At 32.9% G+C, this 17079-nt stretch overlaps 1 protein-coding gene across 1 annotated transcript; it reads left to right on the top strand.

Annotated features, from left to right (window-relative positions):
* The first annotated feature begins 8755 nt into the window (after positions 1 to 8755).
* Positions 8756 to 10505, top strand: LOC107863309 (F-box/LRR-repeat protein At3g48880). Its single transcript, XM_016709178.2, is given in 4 exon segments — positions 8756 to 8898; positions 8976 to 9308; positions 9809 to 9820; positions 9822 to 10505. Coding segments are annotated over 4 exon segments (888 nt in total). The 5' UTR covers positions 8756 to 8884; the 3' UTR covers positions 10351 to 10505.
* The last annotated feature ends 6574 nt before the right edge of the window (positions 10506 to 17079 follow it).

The following is a 17079-nucleotide window of genomic DNA, read 5'->3' as shown; positions in this document are numbered from 1 at the left end:
TTTTTTCACAAATATTTAAACGGTGGTCTCGACATACTTGGCGATCAGCTGCTTCGTGATTTTACTATGTCACCCCTAATTAATTATTATAAGTCATTTATGTATTATAAAATTAATAAATAGTTAATTAAAAAAAGAGAAATATATATTTATAACATGTTTGTTTCAGCTGCTTCAACCGTTATTTTACTATATTACCCCTAATTAATTATTATAAGTTATTTATGTATTGCAAAATTAATAATATTTTTTTTAAATAGACGTTTATGACATATCTGCTGCAACTGATTCAATCGTAATTTTACTAAACATCGCTCCTAATTAATTATTATAAGTCATCTAAATATTAAAAAATTTAATAATATTTAATAAAAAATAAAATAGACATAAAATGATAAATTAACACTTGATATTTTAAATTAAGTTGACATCCTTCAAACATGATTTTACTATATCACCCTTAAATAATTATTATAAGTCATTTATTTATTAAAAAATTAATAATATTGACTTAAAAAATATTTATGACATGTCTGTTTTAACTGCTTCAACCGTAATTTTACTAAATATCACTCCTAATTAATTATTATGAGTCATCAGTCATCTAAGTATTAAAAATTAATAATATTTAATAAAAAATAAAATAGATATAAAATGATAAATTAACTGTTGATGTTTTAAATTAAGTCGGCGTCTTATATATATGAGACCCATTTAATTTTTTCACAAATATTTTTTATAGTAATTTTGCTATATCATTTCTAATAGTCGTTGTAAGTTATTTAAGATATGTCTGTTTCGCCACTTCAATCATGATTTTGCTATATCACTCCTAATTGATTATTGTGATCGTCTAAGCTCGGCATTTAAATTGACATTTGTGATTTATTATTGTGAGAGATAAACATAATGCACTATCCAATAATGTTTAATAATATTATATTTTGTATATGCAAAATATAGCTTTCCGTACTTAATTAATATACTACTCCGATGAGTTATCAATGATTACTATTGGATATGACAAAATTATGTTAATTTTTATAAGAGTGACATAATCAATCGCTTTTAAATTAAATTGTCGTCCTTCAAACTATGATTTTACTATACCACTCCTTATTATAAGTTATTTATGTATTAGAAAATTAAGAATAACAAAATGATATGTCAACACAAAAAATTTGATTGACTATCAAAATTATATTAGTGTCATATAAATTGGGACGAGATTGGGGAAGATATAAAACAACATATGCTATTTGAAAATAAAATAAAAAGTATTGTAAATAACAATAATTAATAAAAATATTTAAAAAATTGACTGATTGTTAAAATTTTGTATGTGCCGCATATATTGGGACGAAGAGAGTAATCATATCTTATTGAAAAATTATGTAAAATATATTATAGATCATATAATTAACAATTTTAAAAATTTAAAAATATAAAGTATTTGGCTGGCTCTCGAAATTATATCATTGTCACTAAATTGAAATAGAAAAAAAAGTATTATAAATCACAATAATTAAAAACTTAAATTATTTTAATGATTATTTATCTAAATTCTATTTACTTCACATAAATTAAACTAAAAAAATATATATTGGGCCCGTGCTAGCCCGGGCTGTGCTATATATATATATATATATATTTAATTAAAAGATTTGGAAGGTAATTTTGTCATTTTATGACTTTATCCTTAGATAAATCTTAAAATTGAGTCTTGTGGACAGCTTGGAAGCTTGATTAACACATATTTTTGTGAATATCTTTGGATTTAAGGTATGTTTTCATCCTTTTCTTGGCTCTTGACCCAAAACCCTAATTAGCTCGAGGGCTGATTTGAGCCCCAAATTAGTGTGGTTTTCACCCATTTTTGAGGGTTTTTGTTCCAACTTTAAATGATCATAATTCCTTGTACATAATGATCTGGGTGATCTACTATATATCAACGGAAAGTTCTGCGAGTCCTCTTTCCAATGAAATTAGTTTCATCCAATTTGTCTATGGTGGGATTATTTATACCATCTCTTGGTGGGACAACTTATCTCGATACTGTTTGTTAATTTTGAGATAAGTTATTTCGAATTTGACAGCCAAACATAGCATTAAAAATTTTATTTCAGGACTATTTGATTTAATACCTTACACCAAACGATCCCTGAAAATCATGGTATTAGTCATACATAGGTTCTAATATCATGGGATAAGTATATTAAAGATAAAATTACCTATCCCTAAAGATAGTAATTTTAAAATTATACTCAAAATGATAATGCGAGATTTTTGATTTTAATATAAATTCTATCTTACACATTTTTTTAGAAAAGATATTGACACAATAATTAATCCCAAGATAGGTAAGATTAAAGAACGGATAGAGCAAATTTTTACTAATTTCTTTTCAATTTTTTCTCAAAAATTGTAAAGATGGTTAACTATCTTAACAATACAAACTTTTATCTTTTTTCAATTGATAATGAACTTCGTGACTCTTTATCTTTTTCTCATTCAATTTATCAATATGACAATTTCCATGAATAATAAATTGCAAAGTTCACAAAATTATAAAATATAAAAAATATTATAATAAACAAATAATCTTTTTAAAAATATAATAATACATATCATTTTGAATAAATCAAATCAAACATTAAATAAAAATAATTCCAACATAACAAATCTCAATATTATTTATTACTCCCTCCATCTCAAATTATTCGTTTCAAATTTTTTACTTTTACTTATGTTTTTTATTAATCAAGAAGATATAAATTTCTTTTCTATGTTTTATAATTACATCTTATTCGTTTTCGGTTAAGCTTTCAATTTGATTGAATTGAATTATAGGAGCGGAAGGAGGCAATAGTCGTCTCCTCCTCTTCTTCTGCTGCTGCTGGGAGTATGGCCGTAGAAGGAGGCAATAGTCGTCTCCTCCTCTTCTTCTGCTGCTGCTGGGAGTATGGCCGTAGAGCTATGGAAAACAATGAGAATCTTTTACAGCTCTGCGGGTGGCATCTGCACTTCGGCGGAGCAGATGTCACCCGCACTTCAGCTTCGACAGATTTCTGCAACTATGAGGTCCTTTTATTCATCCGCTCAGATCTATCATATTCTCTCTTCTCGGTGGATCCTATTTTTCTTTCCGCACATCATTCATATGTTCAACTTTTGATTTTTTGTCCTAAGCTTTATGTGGAAGTTGGGGAACTTTTGGTAGAGAAAAGAACGACACTGCTCTATATCTGAGTATATGTTTGCCCACTGCTGGTCTCAAGTATCAAGACTGTGTTCTCTATAAAGGAAAATATTTTCTAGATAGATAAGTTGGGTTGGAGGTAGGGGGTGTGCGGTGGTGATATGGGGGACTATGAGGGCGTGACGGTGTGTGGTTGATGATGAGGTGCAATGGAGGATGAGGAGGACACAATTAATATAAAATGTCAATTGTCCAACTTATTTCCTACTTTTGACTAAGTCATTTTCCTCAATTTTAAGGAACTTATTTTCTTAAAGAAAATGTTTCCCAAAAATTTTTGACCAACCGAACATGAGAAACTTGGAACACATTTTTCCGAATGTTTTCCTCCATACCAAACACCCCCTAGGATCAGAATACGCAGATGAGGTTTTGCCGTTGTTAAATAATCACTATAGTTGGGGTTATGACTGACTATTACTGTTCCATTTGAACTGAATAGGATCATTTTGAGCCTAAGTCCAAATAGTAGATGACTGTTTTGAGCCTTGTCTCCTTTCCAGTAGTTGGGACATTAACGTTTTCCGTACAGAGTGTGACTTTATAAGCTTATTTTATCAAAGAAATTCCAGTTCTCACATAAGAATTAGATATTTTCGATACCAAATTTGATTGCTCATAAGAACTCTTGGATGCTATTTGGGAGACTTCTTGTTCTTTTTACCTTTTCCATTCATTAGTGCAAATAATACAACTGCTTTAGATACATCATTAGATTCGTGTAAATTTCGTTTGGATTACTTAAATCTTGGTGTAAGAATCAACCTAGTCGATTTGAAGTGTTTAAAAATAATGGAATAGACCTATTTCAACGTCAAAAATGTTACTGATTTGGAATGCATCTTCATTTGGATTACTTTTATTACAACTTTCTCTAAATTCATTTTAAAGATACAGCTGATTGACTTCCATTTATATCATTTTCACTGGGAACTAAAATACAAGGTTAATGGCTTGAGCATTCAAGGTAAAAGATTAACTTCAAAATAAAAATCCTATAGATTCTTCTTCTTTTTTAAATAACAAGTACTACATAATCTTCCAATGTTATTTTAGTGCGTACAATAATTAACAATAAGAGTCTCATGTTCTTTATATTCATAAACTTGCAACCTCAACGACTAAAACATTATCATATGTTTAGCTGGCCACCTTACTGATATGATGCTTAAAAGGATTCCGGATAACAATCTGAGAGTAACGAGAGTGATTAATTGAAGGAAAATGAAAGTCAAGTAATTTAGATAATCTATCTCTTAAGTCTTTCAAAGAAGAGGGTGTCGATCATTGTTAACATTCTTTCTGAAATGAGAGAAATATTAAATATGATTATTTATGAATAGAATTTACCAGCCAATCTTAACTTCGACTTTTATAAAGAAAATTAAGGTACATTGTGCTAATAATTTATTCAATTTTCATAAGCTTCCGTTCAAGTAATGGACAATGCGCTGAGTAGTCTCTGGTCCCGTATTTTCTTTTGGTGCGTAGTTCCTGTTTGTATAGAGTATTGAGTGTCTTTTGGAGAGAACCATATTTTGTAGGTCTCTCCTTTTTGATATAGCTTTTGTATACGGCCAAGGTGGCCTTGTTATTATCAATGAAAACCTTACTTAATTTTTTTTAAAAAGTAATGGAAATGCACTAAACGAGGTGAACTGGAGAAAATGTCGGACCTCACTGAGTATTCTTGATCAGATAAATGCTCTTTTGATTGTCACTCTCCATATCACTTGGCCATAGTTCAGGGGATAACTACAACCACAGTACCCCACATTAAGTGTTGGATTGATAAAAAGTGAATAGTTTAGAGAGTTTAGAGGTATCAACTCAAAAGAAAATCACATTAAGGTGTTCTTTTTTTGTCATTTATTAGAAAAAAAAGGTAGAATCTATCTCCTAAGGAAAAATGTTAAAGACTGTTGACCAGAATCAAGTTACATGTCTGAATGATATGATGACACTTCCATTTAGCAGTGGGAAGTTGCAGGTTCTCTCAATTATTGCAGTTTGGCAGCCGACGCCTGCCAATGCGTGGATGTTTTATGGTTATTTCCTTGTATCCGAATCCGTCTCCTCATCACAAAGCTGCAATCTTTATTTTTCAATCCACTTTTGTATTTATTGATACATCATATGAGAAAGAGACAGCCTCTCTACTTCTTTGGAAGTAGCGGTATGGACTGCGTACATTTTACCCTCCCCAGACCCCACTTGGTGGGATTACACTGGGTTTGTTGTTGTTGTTGTTGTCATATGAGAAAGAGATTAGATTAGAGAGAGAAACAGATGGTCAGTAGTGAAGTAGTAATCAACTTTTCTTCAACTCTGTCAAAGAAAGGAGGTTACACTATCATCCCACAGCTCTGAAGTTAACCAACAATCCAAATCGTACTCTGTTCACAGCTCTGAAGTGAATCAACAATCCAAACTCGTACGTGATTCATAATACTTCGCCTAAGATCTAAAGGCATGGCCGCAAACTCTATCTCTGTGTCTTTTTTATTTATGGGATCTTACGTTCTTTGGGGTTGTTTTTTGGATTAATTTTTGACTCATGTTAGATCTGGATTCTGGAAGTTGCAGCCGGTGTTAAAGGAATTCGATGTGCACCTCGTGGAAGATTCCCCCCCTTTTTCTGGCTATTTGAATTTTTGCCCTTACAGATCTGAATTTATGGTTATCTGAATTTGTATATCTTGGTTTTCTGCATTTCAATTATTAGTGTGGTATGATCAAGTGCAGATTTTCTTGTTCTTAATGTTTGAATCTTTGTCAAGGTTGATTTTATGTACTTGCAATTTTTCTTTTTGTCATTCAATTGGAGTTCTTCAATCGAGAATGTAGCTTCTTTGATTTTTTTTTTACAGCATTCTCATCCTTATCCAAAAAAATTATAACATCAATTTTTGATCTGTATACGTTAAGTGCAGATGGTGCTTTGGCTATTCCATTTCTCAAAAAGAAATTTTGTTTTCTTTCTCAGAAAAAAAAAAAGAAATTTGGTTTTCGAGGCATCTAACCTATAAACTCTGTAGATAGATGATTAGTAGTTTGAGAAAGATTGATGTAGACTTCATATCAGCTCCTAAAACTCTAATATTGGTTTTCTCTCTATGGAAACAAGGCGGGGAAACCAATGAAGTTGTTTGAATGAGGTCTATTGCAATGCAATTAACCCCAAATTATTAAGCCCAAGTGATTGAACATTAAATAACAATTGAAATAATTAGGGAAATAATTGACAACAATTAAAGAACTGAGTAATAAAAGGGAAGAAAATGGTGGAAATACTGTGGAGAATTTTCTTTGACCTTAAAGGCATATCTTGGATCATGTCTGGAAATCCTACAGAAGCTTTACAGATTTGGGAGGTAGCAGGATCTCTGGCAAAGAAAAAAAAGTAGATGGAGAATTGTCCCTGCTTGCATATGGTGGACAATCCGGAAGGAGAAGAATTCAAGATGTTTTATACATAGAATAATTTGCAAAAGATCAAATTGAATTGTCTTTTGCTATTATGTTTTAGGTATAAACAGATGTACTCTAGTGGATGGGTAACTACTGATGGAAACCCATCAGAATGTTATGGAATGAACTCAAAGTCAACATCAGGATTAAAGTGGTATATGGAGCTAAAACTGTCTTTGGAGGGATGATTGGCATGAAGCAGGCAATATGGAGAAATTATTCCCAGATGTCCACTGCCTAGTTCTGCATTAGCAGAAGTGTGGAACTTTGTGTTCAGGGGACATCTCAATGACCAGGGAATTCCAAGTGTCACAGTATTCTTCAACACCATTGACCAGTTCAGTGGCTTGAAGGCAGGACAAGATATCATACTGTGGCAGGGAAATAGGAAATGAACCTTCAAAGTAAATGCAGTCTATAGGAAGCTAAATCACCCAAACCAACAGTTAACTAACTGGCCCTGGAAATACATTTGGAAAGCCAAAATCTCTCACAAAGTAGGCTGCTTTGTATGGTTATTAGCAAAGGAAGCTGTGCTAAAGCAAGACAACCTGATGAAGGGGGGAATCAGGCTTTGCTCCATATGTTTTTCCTGTTGGAAACCGCAGACATAATGATTCATCTATTTGCAAGATCACTAGTCAATTACGGAGAATATATCTTAGGCTCCAAAATATTAACACGTCTAAAAACAATAAAGGAATCCCTACCGAATTCTGTGTAGTTCAACCTGGATGATTAATTTTTGAAGTTTGATATTTACCAAGACTCCTAATATATCATATTTTTGTTCATTTAGGTCCTCACTTTTTCCTTTAAACATATTTTTGTTCTTTTAGATGCTAAGTTTTAACCTAAAACTACCAAGTTTTTTTCAGCTTTTGTCGGAGGTGGATTGTAGATCTATCATGTTTACTTGCTAGTTTAGCTTTCAATTTAGAACGTAGTCATACGGATTCCCCTACCAACTATCGTTGGTTCTGTTGTTGAGACTTTTTATCAGTTTCCATCTGTCCCAATATGTTTGATGCTTCACAAAATATTTGCTATCATTTCTTTTATTGATTTCTAACTGTGAGGATAAACTAGTATTACGTTGATTGTTTACTTACCACAACACTCTTTTATTCTGGTTTGAGATCATCAAAGTGAGTTCACACTTCACATAGATCGTTCATATGTCTAGGCTGAGTTTCCACATCAATGATGTGATATTCTGATAGATGAAAATACACAACAACAACAACATAATACCCAGTGTATTCCTACATAGTGGGGGTTTGGGGAGGGTAAAATGTACGCAGTCCATACCACTACCTCCGAAGAAGAAAATGCAACACATAAACTAAAATCGTATAGTTGAAACAGAGGAGTGCTATACAATACGGAGATACATATGAGAGTGAAAGATAGGTTTTGTAAGAGAGTTGTGAAACCAATAATGGCGTATGGCTTGAGTGCATATCAAAAAGCGAGTGTTATAGAAATGCGTATGGTATGCTGGTGTGTGGTCATACGAAACTAGATAAAATAAGTGAAAATATGACAAGGTACAAGTAGCACATGTAGAAAATAAATGGAAAGAAGGTCCTGAGTTATACTTTGGAAATGTTTCGATTGAACTGATGTATATGTTTCGCACTATGATGGTTGAAAGTGTTAAAATATACGAGGTTATCATTGTTCATTACAATAACATGGACAAAGTTGTCTCGAAAGGCGTACATTTTTTTGATATTCTTTTGAAATTAGTAAACTATAAAATATAGATGTAAGCACAAAATCCATAGGTGAATCAATTGTAAGGATTATAGTTTTACTTTATGTTGTGATACTTGTATTAATTATGTGTTAGCCCGGATTCTTTTTGGTTCATTACTGATTTGTATTGCCGTAGAAAACATAGAAAACCTTTTGTTTTGGGGATTTTCCTAGTTCTCTGTTGTTATCTACAACCAACGTAAGTTCCAGGTCAGATTTTCCTAGTTTCTTCACTTTTGGGAACCCCTGAATTCCTCAGACATATTTGTACATTCTTCTGTGCTTCTTCGTATTGCAGGGCTTAACTTTTCTTCTTCATGGTCTGAGTAAATTCACAAGAATACAGAATGACAATCAGCGATCAATTTGACGTCACGAATTCAGATATTCTTCATGGATATCAAAAAGTAATGATCCTTCTTGTTTCTATAGGAATTTAGGAGATCGAAGATTTTCTGATGGAAGAAGGAAATTTTCCTACCAGGAGATGGGAGGACCTTAAAATTGATATCTTGGTGAAGATACTCCAGGCCTCTGACTTTTTCGAGATGATTTTTGTTGTTTCTCAAGTTTGTCGTTCGTGGCGGTTGGCCTGTTCTAATCAAGATCTCTGGAAAACGCTGGATTTGTCAGTCCTTCAATCAAATTTCATTAGAACTCAAATTGAGCTGTATGTGTATGTCCACAGTCAGTCTGATGAAAGATTGACCTGCGTCCTAAATATTTGCCTGAACCTCAGTCGTGGAAACATACTAACATTGATCTTCCATTACAATTTGTATGTTAACGGCAATCAGTTGGCTTAGACTGCTGAGAGGTAATCCCCCATTAAACTTTCATCTTTCAATGGTACCATAACTTAAATCAAGAAAGTGTGCAGCAAGCATTGTTTCAGAGTTTAGGAATCTGATATCTCAAATGCCCTATGATTTTCCATTATTCTAAGGATCCATTTGGCCATAAAAATACTCACTTTTTTTCGGTGTAGTTTTACACATTTGAAAATCAGTGTTTGGCCAAGAATATTTCAAATCCAACTTGAAGTTGTATTTTAACTATGAAATAGCTTATAACTTGTTTTGCAACTCACGTTTCACTTTTGCAGTTGTATCTCAAATTTGAGTAGTACATTCAAGCTTGAATATTAGTCCAAATATTCTTTGTAAAAAGTATAACCAAACACAACTCCAACTCTATAAATTCCAAATATAAAGTGAAAAATATTTGGAATGTATTGTCAAACATCTACTTATTCAGGAGAAGCAAAAATTACTGTGAAAATGAATAAGACAGCTAATTGAATCTCCTCTTTTTCAGGTGTCCACGTTTAAGTTATGCCTGCTTGGAACAGAATAACAAGGACAGGAATATGCAGCACTTTTCGTAGATGGGAAGATCTTGAATCGTTGACAATGCCTAGTATACTAAATCCTGCATCTGTCATCCAGGAAATTGGAAGGAGTTGCAGAAATTTCGCTGAGCTAAAGATTATGGGGCCCTGTGATATGCGCTTTGCAACTGCACTGGTATCATATCTTCCAAACTTGAAAGTGTTGAGTGTAACGTGCACTGCGTTATCTAAACCTTTCTTGGTTATTATCTTGGAGGGGTTAAAAAAGTTGGAAGTGCTGAACATATCTCATTGCGTAATTACTAAAGCCCCTCCACCCTCGATGAGAATTCTGACCAAGCTTGATGGCTCAATTATTGAAAAAGCATCTAGGTTATGAAATTTCCTAACCTGCATGAGTGACTCGTGCATCATGTGTGAGCTCACTCGAAATGATAAAGGACTGATGAAGTGGTATAAATATGAAGACCTCTGGACAGTGGATGAGGTGGAATCTCTTGCGATTTGATAAGTTTAAGAATGTATTGCTTCATGAGTTAATGGTCTGGATAAACCATAAATCAGCTTCCTGTTTGATACATTGTGTATTTTAATGTAACGTAGTGCTACCTGTGTGTTTTATTGTTGGACTGTTTTTAAGTCTATTATCTTTGACAAGGATGCTTATGTGCTTCGTGTTTCTATGATATTATGCTTCTTGTTTCTGCATTTTCGTAGCAAAGCTGCAGATTCTTTATGGAAAAAAAGTGCTTATTTAAAATAAGTGAAGTGTTTGGTCAAGCTTTTGGTGGAAAATAAGTGCTTCTAATAGCAGAAACTGTTTCCAAGAAGCTAGAAAAAATAGCTTTTCAACGGTATTCTTTTGAAAAACTCTTTTGAGAAAATATGCTTAGAAATACTTTTTAAAAGCTTGGTCAGACACTAATTGTTGCTTGCAAGTGTTTTTTTTTCATAATAAGTGGATTTTAGAAGCTTGATAACTATTATTCTTCTATTGTTGTTTTGTTTCATATCTATACTCCCTTGAGGAATTTGAAATGCTATGTGAACATCATGTTTCGAAAGCTTCTCCAAAGAGTTTTAAGTGACCGTAAACATGATTTTCTTTTTTATTAAATAGGTTCAAATTCCCCTCAAATTATCACCATTTTGCGTGATAGTACCTCGAACTACCTTGATCTTATTGTGCCAGGTGGATTCAATTTTAAGATATTTTTCGACTTTCATGCTCTCTCAGGAAGTTATTCCAAATATTTATCATATGTTTAAAGGGGGAGTTTTTAATATAAAGAAAGTTATACTCTAGAGTAATAAAGACACCCAATAGTTTTAACATATTTACTATAGCAGTATTGAGAGTCACTGCTATCATTTTAGGTTCATCACAAATAAGCAAACAGCATATTTGATTTATTTTATTTCATAAAATATAAATTCAGAAACCTCGGTAACTATTTAACTTATTGAAGCTGCAAATAGCACATCAACTAATTGTTAGGTACTGTTTTCAATTTTGATGTGCAGTGCCGATATCTTTCTGGTCGATTAACTTTGGCGGGAGTTAAATGGCCTTTTCTACCTAATATCTAGAGAAAATTGAAGGAAATGTGTCATTTAAGTCTTAAAGGAAGGATTGGTGACATTGACCAACTTAACGGGTCAAACATAATTAAAAAACTTGATTAAGTCAATTGTGGACTTGATTAATATTTTAAAAACTTTTTAATCTTTTCAAAAATACAAATCAACCCACACCCCTCTTCTTTTCAAATCAACCGCTTCTCTCCCGTCTCTCGACAGTCTCTCTCAACTCTCTCTCAACCAACAGTTCTGCAAAATTTCTTCCTTCAATTCCCGACGACTTCAAGCTCAGCGACAAATAGCTGGGCGAGTTCCTTTTCGGCTTTCAATCGTCAATCGACATGACAAGTAGTGTTCTTCGGCGACAACAACTTCAAGTTCTCCGTCGTCCCATTTCTTCTTTCACGGGTAAAAAATTATATCTTTTTTTTAATGAAGAAACAGAGGAACTTGAGCTAACTTCTCTTAGTATTGGTTAACAATTTCAATATTTCTTGCTTAAATTTGAAATATGGACTGAATAAAATCCTAATTTCTGGCATTTCTTCTCTACTCATTTCGGTGTGAAATATAATTTTTGTTGTTATTGTAGTTCTTGTTGTCGAACTGTTGATTCAATTTTTTGATGATTTTTGGTCACCGTTAATGTTTTTAGTGTGTGTGTGTTGTGTTGGTATTGCTAGGTTGATTTGTTGTTTTTCTTGATAAAAATGATGTTGCAACAGATGAACCATCTGATGCAACAGATGAACCAATTGATGCAATAGATAAAACATCTAATGCAACAGATGAACCATCTGATGCAATAAATTTGACATCTGATGCAACAAATTAAACATCTGATGCAACAGATGGAAATTTGATGCAACACATGAAAATATAATGCAACAATAAAAATCTGATGCAACAGATGAACAATCTAATAGATCATTCGTCTGTTATGACAGACGACTCTTCTGTATGGAAGAAATCTAAATAATATTGATCCAACAAATAACTCATTTGGCAATAGATGAGTGATCTGTTTTTATTATTTTCAATGAATTACTCATTCGCTGCAACAGGTTGGTTATAGGTTGCAACAGATAACCTACGTGGTGCAACAAATCAGTGACCTATTTTTATTATTTCTAACGGATTACTCATCCACTGCAATAGGTTGGTTATAGGTTGCAATAGATAACCTACCTGGTGCAACAGACGAGTGATCTATTTTTATTATTTCCAATGGATTACTTATACGCTGTAATAAGTTGGTTATAACTTGCAACAGATAACCTATCTGGTGCAACAGATGAATGATCTATTTTTATCGTTTCCAACAGATTACTAATACCTTACAACAGGATAGTTATATGCCGCAATAGATATCCTACCTGGTGCAACAGATGTGTGGTCTGTTTTTATTGTTTCCAACGGATTACTCATTCTCTGCAACATATTGGTTATATGCTGTAACAGATAACCTACCTAGTGCAACAAATGAGTGATTTTTTTTTATTATTTCCAATGGATTACTCATCCCTTTCAATAGGTTGGTTATATGTTGTAACAGATAACCTACCTGGTGCAACAGATGATTGATCTGTTTTTATTATTTCTAATGGATTACTCATACGTTGCAATAGGTTGATTATATACTACAACAGATATACTACCTGGTGTAACAGATGTGTGGCCTATTTTTATTGTTTCTAATATATTGCTCATTCACTGCAACAAGTTGGTTATATGCTGCAATAAATATCCTACCTGGTGCAACAAATGTGCGATCTGTTGGAACTGTTATTTTACTATTGTACATGTCTGATTTACTGTTATCCCTTTTTAACGATGCATTAATTAATTATAATCTATTTTATATTTCTGTTAATTTTAGATAATATGGCTCTAAAAAAAATTGCATAAAGTTCAAGTAAAGGAACAAGTGAAGCAGCTAGGCTACATCACCACTCTATAAGCTTGCTTCACAAGTGTTATCTCAATCAGGAGCAAAAAATGACGAACATGGGGAAGAGAAATATATCAAAAGAGAAGATCCAAATGCTAATAGCCCTTCCACCGATGAGTTGGTTAAAATCTTCAGCATTGATCATTATCCTATGAGAATGCAGTGCGATGGTGCCACAGATTTAACGGGTGATTTCATGGTTAAGTCAGTCATGAAAAAATCTTTCAACGCCTTCAGAAAATACTTCAAGAATAAAAATTGGATACTTATTTCAGAGACAGCTGCTTTAGGAAATATCTTGATTTGCCGGAGGACAACAATGCTCGTTTCCAAATGAAAATGGTATATGATATTCTCAAGCGTAGGTTTATGTATGAAAATAAAGATAAGATGGATGAGGTGTGGATAAATTACCATGGCATGGCTGTTTGTTTTGGTTGGAAAAAGTTTGCCATAGTTATTGGATTAAACTGTTATCTTTCTTCTCCTTCTCAAGTTATACATATTCTAACCCCAAAAAAGCACTCCGCATACCCTAGAAAGGCAAAATCAAGCCGAGTGATTGTGGTGACCTGGTGTTCCTTGTTGGTCCAAGCTTCAAAAACATAAATTTGATAAAAGCGTTGAAAGGTAAAAGACTTTCAAAGAAGCACAAGTAATCATTGTGCTTGGTTTGGTTTGTACATAATGTTCTTTGGGTGAGAGACATTAACAACAACATATCACTTGATTTGATAAAGCTCTCTGAGGATTTTGAGGCATTTAACAACTATCCTTAGGGTTATGAAAGCTTCAAAATGGCTGTCAAATATTTGTTAACTCCGTTAACGCCAAGGACAGTCAACTTATATGGCTTTTCATGGTAAATATTTCTTTTATTATGACATGATTTATTTTTTTATTCAATAATGCTTTTGATTTATTGGCGTTATTTTATAGGCTTGGGTATTTGAAGTCATTCCTTATTTGAGACAATAAGTGAACTACTAAGAAGAGATTTCCTGTCCAAGAATCCTGAGATGGTTGTCGATCAAAACTGATAAAAATGCAAAATTTCTTGATCTCTTCAACCCCCGAAGGAAGCAGTAAGTCTAATTCTAATTATGTTTTTATTTTAATTAATGATTTTTTAAAATGATTTCATCATCATTCTAATATATGTACTGATTTATTTTAAATTGTCCATCCAAGGCTTGTTTCGACCGATCGAGAGTTGAAGATGCCATTTTTTCTTACTTTATGATCTGTGTAAACTTTATCAGACCCTCAGGTTATTGATAGAATAAGGAAGAAATTATCTGGAGCAACAACCATCACAAGAAAAATAATTTTAGAGGGTGCGGTTGTTGTTGTTGATGATGGTAGTGGTAGTGGTACTTATCTTACAGTTTTTGAAAGAATAAATCATTATGATTATGATCATACTAGTTATACAGATTTTGCCACTTATAGCGAATGTTCTGCATGCAAATGTCAAGACTGCAAGACGAAATATGATGGAGTGATTAATGCTATTAATGCATTAACTGCTTCTGTAAAGAAAATGACATCTAAGAGGGGTGTCATTCCATCAAAAAGAATTTCATATCCATACACTCCACTAGAGATCAAGGTGGCTAAGAGGAGAAGAAAAGGAATTTTCAAGGCATCATCAAGCATTAAAAAAAGCAAAGTTGTAACTCTTCTGTCTTTGTTTTGTACCTTTGATCAATGTACAAGGGTCACAGGAGAGCAGCATGAACTGAAGAAGGTGAATATATATCATCTATTCCAACAAACAAATAGACACATATTTGTTTCAACAAATTATACATCTGCTGAAAATTATCAAATAGATATATACATCTGGTGCAACTGTCGTATAACTTGTTGCATCAGATGCGTTAACTACTGCAACATATGTTTGTCTATTTCAGAAAATCAAACAGGTCTTAGTACTATTTTAATTTATACCAATAGATGAGTCATATGTTGTAATAGATGGGTCATCTATTCAAAATTATCGTACAACTTTATTTTACCTGTTCGAGTTTTTCCCAATAGATGATCCATCTGATGCAACAGATAGATAATCTGTTGTATATCTGTGATTAGCATTAACAATTCTAGCTTTCTAGGTGGATGTCACAGTAGAAGCTACTGCTACAACAACAACAAAAATAAATCCAGTATATTCCCACACAGTGGGGTTTGGGGAGGGTAGCATGTACGCAGTCCATACCACTACCTCCGAAAAAGTAGAGAGGTTGTTCCATGGAAGAAGAAAAAGTATAGCCTGTAAGTTTGGGAGAACAGAAGAATTAACCATTTGAAGGGTTCAACATCTCGGATGAGGCTCCAAAAAAACTAACAAAGTTAATCAACAACTATTCAGAATGGATTGCCAATGGGCTATTAAAGCATCACACCGGCAGGTACATAAATCTTTTTTAAAGATATTGATTTATACAATTATTGTTGTAAAAACATGATATTAACACATATAAATTATGTAGAAAATAAAATGACAAGCACTACAAAGTGAACGAATCTAGTCTTAGTTTTGATATGTTCGACTTTGTTGTTGTACATCCCAGAATGAAGGATTGGTTCTATTTGATGTCAAAGCCCCAAACTTGCTGGAATAATGAGGTTTAAATCCCATACATATTACTATTAATTAATACTTTATTTAATTGCATCTGTATATTAATTTTATTGTCACATAATCTGGAATGCTTGATAATATGTGCAACACATCGATGTTATTTTTTACTACCTACAAAAGAAAGCCAAGTTGCAAACACAAGAACAATACAGATACACGACAGATAATTATTTGTACAAAGTTTACATCAATAATGCCTACAATAGGTTTTGTCAACAACAGCCGAAAGTTTTCCGAAATAAGGAATGCTTAATCAACATCATCAAAGGTTTTAGCATTCTAGCTGGCTTACTTTGACATTTGGTCGATGAAGTGTACATTCCAATCAATTATGGTGATGAATTCCATTGGGTGTTGGCTGTCGTCATTCTAAAAGAGAGGTATATCCGTGTTTATGACTCGATGTCACAAAGGAGACATTCTGGGACATCATCTGAGTTACAAAAGCTGGCCAAAATATTGCCTACTTACCTTGATATGAGTAGCTTTTTGTACCAAAAAGTTTGTACTAATTGGTTGACGATTGAAGCATACTGGGATAAAGTGAGTAATCCATTTGATATAGAATATGTTGAAGGAATTGCTCAACAATCCATTAGTAGCCTGTAAGTATCATGATTTAGTTTCATTTTATAAATTTCACAATGCTTACATGAACTGCAAGATATGAATTATCTATTTTTTTAAAACACAAAAATTATAATCTTTTTGTTGCTTACTCCGAGTATTTGAGCGATGGATTACAAGTACCAAATGATGGACTTGATGCCGGATTACTCCGCAAAAGATATGCTGCTCTTTTATGGAAATACGAAGAAACGAAAGCTCATAAACTGTAAGCAAGCGACATTAAATATCCATGACGACCAAAGCCGAATTCCATAGCACCGGATGAAGAACAACTTATCCAAATTGAGTAGATCTTTATATATTGAGTCTGTTAAAGTAATAACCTCACCCCTCCTTGGTAATTATTGGCACCAAAGGTTAAATTATTGATTTATTTGTAGAGTAGATCATTTGTACCCATAATGATTATTTTACATTTAATTTATTTG

The sequence above is a fragment of the Capsicum annuum genome, chromosome 3 (genome assembly GCF_002878395.1).
Source record: "Capsicum annuum cultivar UCD-10X-F1 chromosome 3, UCD10Xv1.1, whole genome shotgun sequence".
NCBI lineage: Eukaryota > Viridiplantae > Streptophyta > Magnoliopsida > Solanales > Solanaceae > Capsicum > Capsicum annuum.
This window is presented reverse-complemented; position numbering and strand designations above follow the sequence as displayed.